Source organism: Entelurus aequoreus, linkage group LG17 (genome assembly GCF_033978785.1).
Source record: "Entelurus aequoreus isolate RoL-2023_Sb linkage group LG17, RoL_Eaeq_v1.1, whole genome shotgun sequence".
Classification (NCBI taxonomy): domain Eukaryota; kingdom Metazoa; phylum Chordata; class Actinopteri; order Syngnathiformes; family Syngnathidae; genus Entelurus; species Entelurus aequoreus.
The window spans coordinates 49847299-49865153 of NC_084747.1; the positions used below are offsets into that span (position 1 = coordinate 49847299).

The 17855-nt window shown below is 38.2% G+C and overlaps 1 protein-coding gene and 1 non-coding gene across 3 annotated transcripts in view; one reads left to right on the forward strand and one right to left on the reverse strand.

Annotated features, from left to right (window-relative positions):
- LOC133632969 (G-protein coupled receptor-associated protein LMBRD2B-like) overlaps nt 1–17855 on the forward strand; it is a 29914-nt gene that overhangs the window by 11484 nt on the left and 575 nt on the right. For both annotated transcript variants that reach the window (XM_062025847.1, XM_062025848.1), the window contains exons 7-17: nt 3446–3520; nt 3587–3691; nt 3754–3937; nt 7655–7836; nt 7917–8050; nt 10250–10355; nt 11440–11537; nt 13680–13783; nt 13917–13963; nt 17500–17599; nt 17720–17799. In XM_062025847.1, the coding sequence (XP_061881831.1) occupies nt 3446–3520; nt 3587–3691; nt 3754–3937; nt 7655–7836; nt 7917–8050; nt 10250–10355; nt 11440–11537; nt 13680–13783; nt 13917–13963; nt 17500–17599; nt 17720–17784 (1200 nt within the window). In that variant the 3' untranslated portion in view covers nt 17785–17799. The remainder of the gene's footprint in view (nt 1–3445; nt 3521–3586; nt 3692–3753; nt 3938–7654; nt 7837–7916; nt 8051–10249; nt 10356–11439; nt 11538–13679; nt 13784–13916; nt 13964–17499; nt 17600–17719; nt 17800–17855) is intronic.
- On the reverse strand, nt 14831–14902 carry trnae-uuc (transfer RNA glutamic acid (anticodon UUC)). The gene has a single exon. It is a non-coding gene; the product is annotated as a tRNA-Glu (tRNA).

Genomic DNA, 17855 nt, shown 5'->3' on the forward strand with positions numbered 1-17855 from the left:
TCAAGCTGCCGGCCCTTGGCTTTAAGGTGACGGAGGTGGTCAGTGTACCAGGGGGCAGTGTGGGTGTAGGAGACAGTTTTGGTTTTTATGGGGGCGAGTTGATTGAGACAGGAGGAGAGTGCGCTGTTGTATCTGTTAACCAGTTCAGTGGGGGAGGCGCTCAAAGTGAGGGTATGATCGGAGGTGGTGTCAATCAGTAGGGCGGAAAGAGAGGGGGGGTGGATTGATTTCATGTTCCGGTATGATATGGAGCGTTGCTGCTTGATAAGGGGGGTGGGGATGTCTATGTCCAGGGTGAGGGCCAGGTGGTCTGAGAGAATGTCTGTGAGGTTGAAGCTGGTGAGGTTGCTGATGGAGAGTCCAGTGGTGCAAATTAAGTCCAGGGTGTGTCCTTTTTTGTGGGTGGGGAAGTCAACGTGTTGAGTGATATTAAATGAGTCGAGAATGTCCAGAAATTCAGTGGCAGTTTTGCAGGTGGTGGAATCGACATGAATGTTGAAATCACCCAGTAGGATGACTGAAGGTGAAATGGCACAGAGTTGGGTGAGAAATTCAGAAAGATCGGAAAGGAATGCAGGGTTGGGTTTGGGGGGGCGGTAGATGATTGCAGTGACCAGGGGTTTGGGGCCAGGCAGCTTGAATGACTGGTGCTCAAAGGAGGAGGGGGTTGTGATGGTTACAACAGTGGGTTTCAAGTGTTGGCGGTATATTGTAGCTATACCGCCAGCACGACCGTCACGTGGTTTATCCATGTAGGTGTATCCTGGGGGTGTAGCTCTGTTGAGGTGAATGTATTCCAGTGGTTTTTGCCAGGTTTCGGTTATGCTGAAAAAGTCTATGTTGTTGTCAGTTATGAATTCACTGAGTATTGGTCCTTTTTTATTGAGTGAGCGGGTATTGAGCAGAGCAAATTTAAGGGATGGGTGAAGTTGGATGGGTGGGGGTGCTTTGGTTAACGGTTGCAGGTAGGCAGAGCGCACGTGTGGTTTGTTATTGTGGTGACGTGTGACGTCACTGGGGGTGGGTCGGTTGCGTGACCAGAGTGATGGGATGCAGTGTTGTTCAGTCCGGGAGTAAGTAAACTTTCTGCGGGAGCTTCTATGGATGTATCTGGGTCGGGGAAACAGTCCGTGTGTTTTGATGGCTGCTGTGATGTCTGGAGGTGTGGTGACGTGGTTGCTGAGTTTGAGGAGTTGCAGAGCGGAGTATTTGAGTCGCATGCTGGCAGTGGTGGATGTTAGCCTGGGATCGTTGGCCGACAGCCGCACACTTGTTGGCCAGAGATGGAGAGACAGGCACAACGCGACGATCCACAGCATGACAGAGGAGAGGAGAGAGGAGTTGGTGGAAGGACCCGCGCCGGCTGCGTGTTGTTGCTGCTAGGGCAGGGTAGCTGGAGGCTGGCTAGCTGTTAGCCACCAGCTGCGGAGCGGTGGCTAGTTAGCAGAGAGCTAACCAGACAGTCGGCGGGTAGCCAGGAGGGCTATCCGCGGTGCAATCCGGGATAACAGTCCGGGAAACAGCTCGTAGTGGCAGGTTGTTGCTGGGCGATGCCAGGAGAATCAGTGGAGCCAGCGGGTGAGTGAAACATCTGTCATCTGTCACAAAATAATCCAAGCTGATGCCAGGTGACGAAGTGGGTAAAAGTTGATAAGTAGAAAACTACACACTTAAAAGTTAAACACACTTAGTATATAAAACAAAACAAAACAAAACAAAAAATAGATACTAAGTCGCATAAAAACTAAAACTAAGGCTAAGGAAGGAGAAGCGGCGAACAAACGAGACGCCAGCGTCCTCTCCCGCCCAACATACCCTGAAGTGTTTGGTGTGGGTGCTGTGTCTCGGTTGTTTGGACGGTGGTGTGCTTGTGCGGGTTTGGACTGCGGAGTGGAGTTTTTTACTGGGGGGTGGTGTAGATGTCTCCTGTTTGCGTGTTGGCGTTTGGGCTGACTGGCGAGCTGGCGCTGGCTGGTCTCCGTGGTCCTATTGGCGTGTGGTTGTCGGTCGCGGTTTTTCAGTCGTTTTGATCGAGTGTTGCAGCCGTTGTTTCTGCTCCCGTTTGTTTGTGGTACGGGTGCCTGTGGCTGCTGGGTCCGGTGCGAGGAGTGTCCGATATTGTGGTTTGTGGCAGTGTGTGCGCGTGGTGGTTGTCAAAGGCTGGCGGACTTGCCGGCTTCGTTCCAAAAAATGTAAGTTAATACATCTGATCAGTATTGGTATTGATATTGACCGATCCCACTCATAGATGATCGTATCGGAATCAGCCGCATTAACCCCTAATCGGAACACACACACACACATATATATATATATATATATATATATATATATATATATATATATATATATATATATATATATATATATATATATATATATATATATATATATGTTCTAAACATATATGTACATATATTATATATGGATGTATATACGGTATATACATAGCTACATATACACACATATAAATATATGTATGTATACATATATGTATATAAACATATATATGTATATATATATATACACATGTAAATGTATATATTATATATATACAGTATATACATACCTATACATACATATATGTATATATATTATATATACTTAATCTGTATATATATATATACATACCGTATTTTTCAGAGTATAAGTCGCTCCGGAGTATAAGTCGCACCGGCCGAAAATGCATAATAAAGAAGGAAAAAAACATATATAAGTCGCACTGGAGTATAAGTCGCATTTTTGGGGGAAATTTATTTGATAAAAGCCAACACCAAGAATAGACATTTGAAAGGCAATTTAAAATAAATAAAGAATAGTGAACAACAGGCTGAATAAGTGTACGTTATATGAGGCATAAATAACCAACTGAGAACGTGCCTGGTATGTTAACGTAACATATTATGGTAAGAGTCATTCAAATAACTATAACATATAGAACATGCTATACGTTTACCAAACAATCTGTCACTCCTAATCGCTAAATCCCATGAAATCTTATACGTCTAGTCTCTTACGTGAATGAGCCAAATAATATTATTTGATATTTTACGGTAATGTGTTAATAATTTCACACATAAGTCGCTCCTGAGTATAAGTCGCACCCCCGGCCAAACTATAAAAAAAACTGTGACTTATAGTCCGAAAAATACGGTACATATCTATATATACACCTATATATACATTAGGCCAGGAAAAAACACAGAGGGAGGAAATAGCCTCTGGGTTTTTTCCTGACCTTGCGTATATTCTGCTCTACCCCGGTATTGAGCACTGTATAACGGATAAACCACAGAAACCTTGACTATATACACCTATATATATTTATATTTATTTATATATTTACATAGATAGATAGATATTGACATATAATTGATAAAAATCTGCAAAATGACGTGGTTGAAAAACAAAGAATTCAGTCTATTTGCTGTAATGTCGTCATCAGGAGGTGTCCGTCGTCCATGCGTCAGTCAAGTACAACCATTCGTTAAGGAAGTGTGTTGACACCATTTTGACAAAGGTGAGGCTATTTGATTGAATTTGTGGTGTGGGTGTTGTGTCTCACTGGACCACCATGTCATCACAGTGTCCCGCTGACTACCAAGAGGAGATGGGCAGAGACGTGGAACGCCCCCGTGACGAGGAGACGGTCCTTCCGAGCAAAAGAGGCCTGGTTCAGCTCCATAAAAAAGTACCGCAAAGTCTCTTCCATGTTGTATCATGTATCAAGTGTAATCAAGTGTCTGTTGTCAGGTGATTTCTGCAGTGCAGCAATGCTGTCAAACTCGAGTTCAATGGTCCATGTTGCTGGAGGAAGTTTTCCATCTTGAGGACATCGCTAAGAGCCGCAGCAGCCCGACACGCCTCTTCACCCACAGCTTCTGTGCAACGCAACACCCTGGTTGGATCCGGAGATTTCTCTACACTCCTAAAATCGGTGAATGTCAGCTATAGTTTGGATTTTTCTCCACACCCATCCATTTATTGACCCAATTATAGGACGGTGAGTCTGATAAATGACAGGTCCATCTTACATTCTAGAGATTTTTACACGCAAACAAACAAATGGAGCTGAATTACTTCTTACAAGCGAGTCAGAACTTTTCTTCCTGTCACTTGAACAAGAGAGGTCCTCTAATGTCAGCCGAGTCGATTTTGGCTGCACAGTCAAGCGAGCGAGGGTTTAAATCTCGCGTGTGTGAAGTTTGCATGGTCTCACTGTGCGTGCGCAGCTTTACTCCCAGTTAGGAATGTGCGACAGTTAATGTTACAGTTTTAAATAAAAATGATCGGAAAACAGTGCATTTTGATTAACCCACAAACTGACTGGCGCCAGCTTAAAAGCTAACATGAAAACAAGAGACATTAATGTCTTTCCCCATTCAGAAACAACACACCCCAATCTAAACTTATATAAATAAATTGCTATCTGAGCATCTAAAATAACCAATTGTGCTCATTAGAAGCTGTGCTCTCTTAAAACAGAGTGATTGCTCTATAGTCAGAGGAATATTGTACGTGACGGAGTAGCACAGCACAACGCCTGCCAGAAATAATGGATAATAATAATAGATTTTGTTTGTAACACACTTTTCATTTAAATAAATCTTGGCATGCTCCATTACAAACCAATATTTAAAACAAGAAAAGCTTAGTCATTAAAACAGATCAAATACTAAGATTAGAACTAGGGATGGGCGATACCACACTTTTAGGATTCGATACGATACCGATACTTTTTCTTGCATTTTCATCGATACCGATACCAATAATTTCTTATTGGCAATTTTTTGTCAGTCAAAAATATTATTACTATTGTTATTATTTAAGACAAATCACAAGACAAATACAGACCATTTATACCACATTTATTATGGTCAATATATAATAAAAGTAAAATTAAAATAAATAACATAAATATGAAAAATAAATTAAATATTATATATAATAATAACTATATATTATATATAATAATAATTAAATATTAGGGCTTTCCAATTAACAGTCAAATCCGAATTGCAAGAAGCTGCAGTTATTTTTTAAAGTTTGTGATATAATTAGCAATTAATGAAATATGAAATAGGCTAATGTTTTCGAAATGTAAGAAATCATGTTCCAGATTAAAACCAAAATCACATTCAATCATATATTCAAGATTTTCTTGGAAAAAAATAAAACTGTAATGCAAAGATGAAGAATCTCCAAATTGTATCTCTTTCTTATCTTGTTTTAAATACTCAAGCAATTTTCAACTAACAGTAAATTCCCCTGTGTGGAAATTATTTGATTTTAGGATAATCATTTAAACAAAAATATTCAGTAAACATTACTAAAAAAAACAAACAAACAATGCCTGTTTTAAGTCAACAATTGGACAACACTGGATATGCCTGGCTGCATCGCTGTCGGCTGGCTGTGTGTGTGTTGCACGTTGACGACGCTCATTCGCTGTCTCTTGTCACGTGACTGGCCCAGCTCTAAACTCTGCCTGGTACAGGGGTGTCCCAGCACATAGTAAGTTAAGTAAGTAATCAAAAACATCTGAAAGTGATGCTTGCACCCCCCACACGCCGTTTTTTGGTTTATATCGATACTTTTTTCAGAAAAGTGATGCCAAATGAGTAGCGTGTGAGTATCGATATATCGATACCACAGGATCGATACACACATCCCTAATTAGAACACTATCAGTGAAGCATAAGACACACAAAACATGCTAAATAGTGGGTTTTCTAATAGTGCGTCTGTTTATTTTAGTTATTTAAAAAAAATAATTCAGTGTGTGAATAAATACGTTCTGAGCAAATTCAACAATACTGCGATATCAATGATAACCGTGTTAATTTTGGTGACGATAACCGTGATATGAAATTTTAATGTCGTTACATCCCTACTCTAAGTACACCGGCTTTAACCACATTCCCAAAACATGCACATTAGGTTAATTGGAGACTCTAAATTAGGGCTGTGAATCTTTGGGTGTCCCACGATTCGATTCAATATCGATTCTTGGGGTCAAGATTCGATTCAAAATCGATTATTTTTTTCCAATTCAACACGATTCTCGATTCAAAAACTATTTTTTCCCGATTCAAAACGATTCTCTATTCATTCAATACATAGGATTTCAGCAGGATCTACCCCAGTCTGCTGACATGCAAGCAGAGTAGTAGATTTTTGTAAAAAGCTTTTATAATTGTAAAGGACAATGTTTTATCAACTGATTGCAATAATGTAAATTTGTTTTAACTATTAAATGAACCAAAAATATGACTTATTTTATTTTTGTGAAAATATTGGACACAGTGTGTTGTCAAGCTTATGAGATGCGATGCAAGTGTAAGCCACTGTGACACTATTGTTCTTATAAATGTCTAATGATAATGTCAATGAGGGATTTTTAATCACTTTTATATTGAAATTGTAACTAATATTGATACTAGGGATGTCCGATAATGGCTTTTTACCGATATCCGATATGCCGATATTGTCCAACTCTTTAATTAACGATACCGATATCAACCGATACCGATATCAACCGATATATACAGTCGTGGAATTAACACATTATTATGCCTAATTTGGACAACCAGGTATGGTGAAGATAAGGTACTTTTTAAAAAAATGAATCAAATAAAATAAGATAAATAAATTAAAAACATTTCCTTAAATAAAAAAGAAAGTAAAACAATATAAAAACAGTTACATAGAAACTAGTAATTAATGAAAATTTGTAAAATTAACTGTTAAAGGTTAGTATTATTAGTGGACCAGCAGCACGCACAATCATGCGTGCTTACGGACTGTATCCCTTGCAGACTGTATTGATATATATTGATATATAATGTAGGAACCACAATATTAATAACAGAAAGAAACAACCCTTTTGTGTGAATGGGGGAGGGAGGTTTTTTGGGTTGGTGCACTAATTGTAAGTGTATCTTGTGTTTTTTATGTGGATTTAATAAAAAAAACAAAAAACAATACTGATAATAAAAAAACTGATACCGATAATTTCCGATATTACATTTTAACGCATTTATCGGCCGATAATATCGGCAGACCGATATTATCGGACATCTCTAATTGATACTGTTGTTGATAATATTCATTTTTGTTTCACTACTTTTGGTTTGTTCTGTGTCGTGTTTGTGTCTCCTCTCAATTGCTCTGTTTATTGCAGTTCTGAGTGTTGCTGGGTCGGGTTTGGTTTTGGAATTGGATTGCATTGTTATGGTATTGCTGTGTATTGTTTTGTTGGATTGATTCATTTAAAAAAATAAAAATATATATATTATTTTTTTTCTATTAAAAAAAACAATTAAAAAAAAAAAGAGAATCGATTTTGAATCGCACAACGTGAGAATCGCGATTCGAATTCGAATCGATTTTTTCCCACACCCCTACTCTAAATAGTCCATATATGCGAATGAGATATTTCTTAATGTGTCTTGCAAATGGCTGACGATCAGTCCTGGGTGTAGCCCAAAGTCAGCTGGGATAGTCTCCAGCACACCTGTCCGTGACCCTAATGAAGACAAGCAATATAGAATATGGATGGGTGGATCTTGTATTCGGGTCAGTGTACTAATGTTAACTTTACTTTCCAATGCAAGAGTTACGTACTGTGTGTGTGTGTGTGTGTGTTTCCCAGAGTGGTACTGGGAGTGTGTGTTCAGGCAGGTTTTCTACAGGCTGCTGGCAGTGTTGCTGTGTTTCCTCTCAGTAGCGGTCGTCTGGTCCGAGTGCTCCTTTTTCAGCACACAGCCTGTCCTTTCCCTTTTTGCTGTTTTCATCCAGATGGCTGAAAAGCAACGCAACTACATTTGTATTGAGGTCGGTGCCTATTCACACAAAAACAAACCAACAAAAAACAAAAAAATTGACTTTATGGTTTTGTTCTCTCTGTCCACCAGGGGTTGTGCTTTGTCACCGTCCTCTTCCTGTGTGTTTGTGTCTACTCCACGGTGTTTAGGATACGGGTCTTCAACTACTATTGCCTGGCGCCGCATCATCAGACTGACGCCTACAGCCTGCAGTTCAGCGGCATGTATGTTCTGTTTTCTTCACACCATTGGTTTGTTTCCTACACTTGTGGTCGCAGCATTAAGTACACTATCTGTATATTTACCTAAACAACACATATGGTATATATTGGAGGCAGGCGATAATTGTAGAGGGACTACAATTACCTAAATATGAAAAAAGGTAATTTTTAAATACGTTGATAATGATTTGGAGTGAATGAGAAAGTGGAACCATCTTACAGTACTATATATTGTACAACATACCAGCAACAGAACCATTGTTGTAATAACTGTAAAAAACAAACTGCTCAGTCAACATTATAGCTGGGTTGTAGTCACGTGACCTACAGGCACATCCGGGCCCTTCCGGGTTTGAGGCGATAGTCCACAGTCCCATTAGGCTACTGTTTAGTGATCTGAATCAGTGCAAATTTGGGTGTATTTTAAAAGGTTTAGAAAAAAACATTGGTCCAAAACATTGGACTAAAACCCCAATAATACAAATATTGTTAAATCGGGTTGCGCAATATAGACGATATGTGATATGAACGATATAATTAGGCCTGCGATAGAGCTTTTTAATACTATGGTTATATTGTGATAATGCATGTTGATGATGCATTCTAGCTGTGTTTTTTGTTATTGTTTACAAACTAAGGAAATAAATCCCTGGACACAAGAATACTTTGAGGGCAAAAACCAAAGAATTTAAATCAGCACCAATAGTAGTTTTTGCTTATGTTTGGTTATTTATCACTACTGAATATATTTTGATTAAAATGTTGTATGTAGTAAAAGGGAATAGGGACCTACATTTTAATTTGTATTTGATATGGTTACACCGTCATCCTGTGTTTTGGTCTGATTATGATTGTGATAAAAAATGTTATCATTCAATGATCTTGAAAATTTGAAGTATCAGCATTGGTACACCAAGACTGACCCTGTAACTACTTGGACATTTGTGGTATCGTGCAAAACAACAGAAGAATAGGAGCTTATTACATTTTAACAGAAGTATAGAAAGAACCATGTTACAACAGAAATAATCGAGATATTAACAGTAAATCAACAAGTAGATTAATAATAATTTTAAGAAAATAATTACAGATGTCCGATAATATCAGACTGCCGATATTATCGGCCGATAAATGCTTTAAAATGTAATATCGGAAATGATCGGTATTGGTTTTAAACTTATCGGTATCTGTTTCAAAAAGTACAATTTATGACTTTTTAAAACTCCGCTGTGTACACGGACGTAGGGAGACGTACAGAGCGCCAATAAACCTTAAAGGCACTGCCTTTGCGTGCCGGCCCAGTCACATAATAACTACGGCTTTTCACACACACAAGTGAATGCAAGGCAAACTTGGTCAACAGCCATACAGGTCACACTGAGGGTGACCGTATTAACAACTTTAACACTGTTACAAATATGCGCCACACTGTGAACCCACACCAAACAAGAATGACAAACACATTTAGGGAGAACATCCGCACCGTAACACAACATAAACACAACAGAACAAATACCCAGAACCCCTTGCAGCACTAATATACACCCCCCGCTACCCCCCAACCCCGCCCACCTCAACCTCCTCATGCTCTCTCAGGGAGAGCATGTCCCAAATTCCAAGCTGCTGTTTTGAGGCATGTTAAAAAAAGAATGCACTTTGTGACTTCAATAATAAATATGGCAGTGCCATGTTGGCATTTTTTTCCATAACTTCAGTTGATTTATTTTGGAAAACCTTGTTACATTGTTTAATGCATCCAGCGGGGCATCACAACAAAATTAGGCATAAAAAAGTGTTAATTCCACGACTGTATATATCGGTATCGGTTGATATCGGAATCGGTAATCAAGAGTTGGACAATATCGGATATCGGCAAAAAAGCCATTATCGGACATCTCTAAAAATAATGCAACATAATGAAAATGATGCAATTTGTTACCCCATATGTCAAATTAGGAGCCTTTGTATCCTGTTTTGAACTGGTTCATTATCCTTTACATACCAAATAATATACTGTATTGTCATTTATATTGTTATTGCAGGAGGCTGCAATAAATATCTCAAAATAGATTTTAGACCATATCGCCCATACTTAAATGAATAAATAAAAATGTAAAATGCCTTTCTAAAATATACCATTTTCGATACGGCTCTCGCAATGAACCTAATTCGGCATGCACTGATTCTGGTGTCTCCTTTCAGGCTCTTCTGTCGCCTGACTCCTCCATTGTGCCTCAACTTCCTGGGTCTGATCCACATGGATCCTGCTGTTTCCCACCAGGACCGCATACACACATCCTATACCTCAGTAAGTTGCAGTTAGGAATGGGTACCAAATTCAATACCGACCGAATTCTGTTGGTACTACTGGCTACGGAGTCAACGTAAAATCAAACGGTTTTCGATACTTTGTTGCACACCATGTCATTTCATGCTGTCCCAAAGGCTAGACTCAAAACCAGAGGCGATAGAGCCTTCTCCGTGGCAGGGCCCAGACTGTGGAACAATCTTACACTATCTGAACTGAACTATGGTAACACTGGCGATCAGTAGAGAATGTGGAGTGATTTTTGGTCCAGAACATATTTTGCTCTATTCATTATTGACATATTTCTTGCCACTTTATGTTGTATATTTTTAAATGAGCTTTTCAGTTGACTTTCTCATCTATTATTACTCTCAAAATGTGTTTTGTTTTACTCTTTCAATGTCCGTCTATTTGTATTTCTGTTCAAAGATAGTCTGTTTTTGTCAAACTATCTCTTAAATGTATTAATGTCTTATGTTATTATTTGTATTAGCTTATGTGTGTTCAGTCCTAAACAAAATACAGACATTGTGTCTTGTGTTTACCTGGCACAAGTCGGTCTAATCGGTGGCTCTCCCATACTTGTCTCCTTTGCACCTTGTTGGGAAAGTGATGTAAAAGCTTTCCACAATTCTTGCGAGTGGAGCAGCACGCATCAGCTCAAAGTTGGTAGTAGTCATGGTGCCCTTTACAGTGAGTGCCTTTTGACTAATCATTGAGATTGTCTGAAACCAAGCTGGCCATACTCTTTTTATACATGAGTCCACTGTAGCCTACTGCCATCTAATGTCTTTGAATTGAAACGGCGTGCAAAGTTTGCTATACCTGCAAATGAGACTCATTAGTGTAAGAAAACTAAATATAACACCTGGACAATTGTGCTCAGTGTTAAACGTTAAATACAAATATTTAGGTGTTTATTTTTAAACAATTGTATCCATCCATCCATTTCTACCGCTTGTCCCTTACATTTATTAAAAGGTACAAAAATACCTGTATCAGTTTAAATGTGACAGGCACCCATCACAAGTTGCAGTAGTATCGAATTACAATGATTGTGATCTGATTGTTTTGTCTCTGCTAGATAATGGGCTCCATGCATCTGCTTTCTTTTATATCGAACGGCTTCTACATCTACTACCCCATGCTGGTATTGCTTCTCTGCTTTGCCACGCTGTGCAAGTAAGTCTTCTTTTTTTTGCTATTAGACTTTGAGGTGGCAGTAAATCCTCTATGCACAAATATACAGGTATATACAAAAAAAAACTTAACCCAATCCTCTATGCACAAATATATATACAAAAAAAACCTTAACCCAATCCTCTATGCACAAATATATATACAAAAAAAAACCTTAACCCACTGCAAGAATGAATAAAATGTATTGTCAAAAACGCACAATTGTATATTATTGCATAGCTTTATTGTGTGAATGCTCCAAAGCATTTGGTTTTCTACACCAAAATGCATCTATTTATTATTATTCCCTCTACTTCTTCTTCTCCAGATTTTGGCGTGCTCTACCTTCCACATTTTTCATCCGATTCAAACCGTTCCAACTTCAACCTGTTCAGCCTATTTGGGAATCGTGGGCTTTTCCTTGACAAATTCCAAAAATTCCCAGATTTCCCAGAATTCCAAATTTTCCGGGACATTTCTCCCATTTAAAATGAATTGGCCATTTTTCAAACTTTCACCATTTACACATTTTTCAACCTATCCATACCATTCCACGTTCAACACATTCCACCATCTTGGAAATTCAAACCAGTCTTTTTCCAACTTAAAAAAAATTCCAGGATTTTCCAGAATTCCTGGTTTTCCAAAGCCCTACTTCCACCCTTTTTTCTGGCGACTACTCCTCCCACATTTTTCAACCCACTTCAACCGTTCTACCATCAAAACATTCCTCTTAATTAGGAGAAAAAAACAGTTATTTTCTTAACTGGAAAAATTTTGGGTTTTCCCGAAATTCCAGGAACTCCGTAATACCATTTCTCAATTCATCATGTTACAACTTCAACATTTCTCAACCGATTTGAAAGATTTCAACACCAACCATTTCAACTCATTTAGACTATTCATTTTTTTTTTTACCATTATCAAAAAAATTCCCGCTTTTCCCGAAATTCCCAATTTTTTGGGAAATTCTCATTGAAATGAATGGGACATTCTTCAAAGTTCCACAACTTCCACATTTTTCATCTGATTCAAACCATTCCAACTTCAAAATATTCGGCCTGTTTCGGAATTGTGTGCTCTACTACAACAATTCTAAAAAAATTTCAGGATTTCAGTTCAACTTCAGCATTGGAGCATTCACACGCAATTCCTTCAGGAATTGCCTCATCTAGTTCATTTTAATGTCATCATTGATTGATTGATTAATTGAGACTTTTATTAGTAGGTTGCACAGTGAAGTACATATTCCGTACAATTGACCACTAAATGGTAACACCCGAATAAGTTTTTCAACTTGTTTAAGTCGGGGTCCACTTAAATTGATTCATGATACAGATATATACTATCAGATATATACTATCATCATAATACAGTCATCATACAAGATAATCACATTGAATTATTTACATTATTTACAATCCGGGGTGTGGGGGGGGGGGTTGGTTGTTATCATCAGTCATCAACAATTGAGAACAGGGAAATGGATATTGGAACAGTGTAGGTCTGACTTGGTAGGATATGGACAGCAAGTAGTGGACAGAGAGAGAGAGAGAGAAAGAGAGAGAGAGAGAGATCAGAAGGCATAAGAAAAAGTATCTGCATTGGATTGTTTACATTTGATTATTAACAATCCGGGGAGGGTGTTAGTTTAGGGTTGTAGTTGCCTGAAGGTGAACTTTTATTGCGGTTTTGAAGGAGGATATAGATGCCCTTTCTTTTATACTTGTTGGGAGTGCATTCCACATTGATGTGGCATAGAAAGAGAATGAGTTAAGACCTTTGTTAGATCGGAATCTGGGTTTAACGTGGTTAGTGGAGCTCCCCCTGGTGTTGTGGTTATGGCGGTCATTTACGTTAAGGAAGTAGTTTGACATGTACTTCGGTATCAGGGAGGTGTAGCGGATTTTATAGACTAGGCTCAGTGCAAGTTGTTTTACTCTGTCCTCCACCCTGAGCCAGCCCACTTTGGAGAAGTGGGTAGGAGTGAGGTGGGATCTGGGGTGGAGGTCTAGCAGTAACCTGACTAGCTTGTTCTGGGATGTTTGGAGTTTAGATTTGAGGGTTTTGGAGGTGCTAGGGTACCAGGAGGTTCAGTTGACTGTAATTCGTTCTTTTTGGAGAAATATTCTTCCATGTTTTCAGCCTGGGCTCTCGCTGCTTGAACCTGCTGGGCATCCACCAGTACGTCACTAACGACGACCTGACCTCCGACCTCGTGGACGAAGGCAAGGAACTTTTCAGGAGAGGTACTTTCGTGTCATCATTTCATTGCTTGCTGTTTTAAATAATTTCGCAACCAAGTGTTCCTCTTTTCTGGTTACTTGTTGTTAATGCATTATTTTCTCACGTGTACACATGATATTTCTTGCTTTTTTGCAGAAAGAAGAAAACGACAGAAAGCTGAGGATGCAGGGAACAGACGATGGGTTAGGATTGACCATTTATCCTCGAACATTAGTGCAGTGGTCTCAAATTTTACATTTAGCATTCACAACCTTTGCATATTCACAGATTGTATTACCTTGCTTTATATCAGAGGTCTTCAACTGGGGATCCGTGACCCTCACGGGTTCGCAAAAGTACTGCAGGGGGTTGTGAAATTTTTGGTTGATTAGACTTTATTTAAATATGCTTGTTCTTTATATTCCCCAGGAAATCAACACACCAGTTTTCAGCTATAAATTGACGCACCAGTTGTCAGCTAGTGATTAGCATGTCATTTGTCAGTTAGCAATTATTGGCCGGTTGTCAGCTTGCAATTTGTGTACGAGTTGTCAGCTAGCAAAAATGTCACCATTAGCGCACTCAGGTCCTGATTTACTAAAGGTTTTTGCGTCTACGAAAACACGTGTAAACTGATCTAGTAAACGTGTGCAATGTGGATTCGGTCTGTTAAACGAGCAGAATAGGGCGTGCAATCCATTTTGCGTCTGTGTTCATTATTATGCAAAATATATGGTGATCATCAAAATGCCCACAATACTGGTAGGACAAAATGTAAATATATTATACAACAAGCATAATGTGATTCATTAATATTCATCACCGTTTTGGAAGCAGTATTTTGCATTTTATTTAGCAATCTGAAAAGGACGTGCAAATTGACAGAGTTGCACGCACGGCTGTAAGAGAGTTTGATTGATTGATTTTGATTGAGACTTTTATTAGTAGATTGCACAGTACAGTACATATTCCATACAATTGACCACTAAATGGTAACACCCAAATAAGTTTTTCAACTTGTTTAAGTCGGGGTCCACGTTAATCAATTCATGGTAAAGGGTTGGATAGCTTTCCCTGACCGGGAATCGAACCCGGGCCACGGCGGTGAAAGCACCGAATCCTAGCCACTAGACCACCAGGGAGGAGAGCTCGCATTGCAAAGACACGTGAAGGAGAGACGAGAATCCTCCGTCCTACGTTTCAACATATTTGCAAGGTCAGAAATAAAAAAATATTAGACACATTTTCTATTCAGCAACATCCTTTTATAATTGTATAGCTGCTAGATGATTTATAATAATTGATAGATGATCATTTAATTTTTTTCAATGACGTTCATTTTTTCACATAGAAAATATATTGCTAACACAGTATATTCTGTATGATAAAAAAAACTTCTTGAAGTATGCATTTTTTCCCGTCTTGAGCACAGTAGTGAAGCCTACCTCCCATGCACCTTCAACGGTAAAATAAAAAAAAAGGTGATGTCAACATAGCTCACATGTGTCCAACCCAAGGCCCGGGGGCCAAATCTGGCCCGCCACATTATTTTATGTGGCCTGGAAACAATATGCGTTAATAAAATGCTTAACCTTTTCTTACTAAATATATTTGTTCTTTCCCTTTTGACATTAAAAATCATGTACTGCATGCAATTGCATATCTTTCAAAATTCAATATTATCAAAATCTAAATATTATATTATCATGTATTCCAAAAATATTTTTTGTTAAAATCAAGATAAATACTGGACTTAAATATCTGCTTAACTTATGATTTCAAAACAAATTATCAATCAAATTGTGGACTGTAAAATTGACAATATATTTTACGGTTAAATTCCGCCAACTGAGTTAAAATCAACTTTAGCACTGTTTTTTTTCCATATACAGTAAGACACTAAAACATTAAAAAACAAACCAAAAAAACATTAAAACAACAAGATTTTACGTTAAAAACAAACAAACTGGCAGCTCTTTTGGTTGAATTTTACTGCTAAAAACAGTGGTATTGTTTTTCCATTCCATTCCATTTATAAAAAAAAATTTTATATGCTGTAAAAAAAACCCATTGCTTTTACTGTAAAATTCTGGTGACTGAACTGCCAGTTTTTTAAGTAAAATGTAAATATTTTTTTTGCAGCTTATGTAAAAAAATATATTGTTAATGTATTATCTATATATCCATCCATCCATTTTCTACCGCTTGTCCCTTTTTGGGGTCACATGTATATTCATATATTACACATTGTTAAAAGCGGCCCTCTGAGGGCAACCATAACTGCGATGTGGCCCTCAATTAAAATGAGTTTGACACCCCTGACGAATGCTTCTAAAATGCCCATAAAAAGCAGTACATGTCTTCTGCTTGTTTGAAAACATAGCAAACGCCACAGATAGGATAAGAATATTGTGCAGTAAATGAGAGTTCTCCGTGGTGATGCTCTGTATAGGACATGCAAAATTCTCAGTTAAATAAGGCGGTCTGCACCACTTTTCAATTGCACATGCAATGTTAGTAAATCGCCCGCAACATGCCCACTAATAGTACACGCTGTTTTATAGATTTAATGTGCTGTTTACTGAGTGGTGTTTGGGTCACAAAGTGTCAGCCAGAGATTAATTAGCGTGTTAGTTGCCAGCTAGCTATTAGTGGCGTTATATTATATTATTTGAATATCTTAGTATTGCAAAATAACAAGGTGCCTTTAGGACCAGTTTAATTTAAAACACAATTTTATACAGGCTACATACTGTTTGAAGAGGGGTCCCTGCTCCATCTCTCCATCAGTTTGGGGGTCCTTGACTTGGAAAATGTTGAAGACCCTTGCTTTAAATGATACAAAAAAAAAAGACTCTGGAGAGACTCTGGTATATTTTGTGCACTTAAAATGCTAACATCAAGTTAATACATCATATAAGTTAATACACAAGGGCCTCTGTCTACATACGAGTGCCATTCTATTGTTGACGATGTACCGGTATTGCAAAATTAACATCGAAGTCCCTCACACTGTACACAGAACACATGAAAGAAATGATAAAATACAGTAATAAAATTCAAGAATGAAATGAAATATAAATTTGAAACTGTGGTTGGCTTGCACAGTAAGAGGAGTATATTTTCACATGTTGAAAGATACCATATTTAGCCCTCTTAATGGCTTTTGCATTTTACAATGTCTAGTCTCACTTCACTTTTCACTTTCATTTGTTTTTCTTTTGACGCATGTTTAGGAGACATAAAGGGGAAAAAAGAAGAGCAAATAGGAACAAAATGATATTGGAACAATGTGATATTGCCCTCCTTCCGTGGAGTAGTAACGCATGACTAGTGACTGCGTATTCATCCGCCGCATGCACATAACAAGTTTTTACTTTTGTACAGAATTAATGATTTATGAAGTGCGTGCATACGGTAACCACAAAACCATGAATTGTCGCCCGTATATGCTAAGCTATCCTAACAAAACATTGACATCTTAGCTTTGGGTGACAAGTGACAAACACATTTGTGTAATATCTGATCATATATCTCATTAATAATGTATTATCTTTATTTGTACACAAATGGAGAGCTATAAATGGCCCCCTGGGCCGTACTTTCGACACCCCTGATTTAGAGTAAAATAAGTGTTTTAATGTGTATCTATTATTGTTCTGAAATTGTATACAGTTCAACATTTTTAGGAAGCCACAAAAACGTAATTTGTTGTCATTGTTTTGTGTTGCATGGTCAGTTGAGCAGAGAGCACTACGGGGCCACAGGAGGGAGCAGAGCTGATTACACTGAAATAAAGGACACCCAGGAAGACACGATGGAGGAAGCCAAGAAAAGCGGTAGGGGATTATTGCAATTTTATCTCTATTTTTTCGTAGTTTTAACACTTTGTGAAATATGAAATATTGCACCTGTCAAGAAACATTACAGTCTGTTGCAAACATCTTCTGTCTTCTCAGTTGTATCGTTCACTTGGAGAGAGACTGAGCCCGAGGAGCAACACAGGAGTCTACTGCAAAACTAAAATTACAGTAGCAAAGTATGCTGCAATTTTTGAATTCGGACGAATTACTAGGTGTAAATTCATATCTTTCT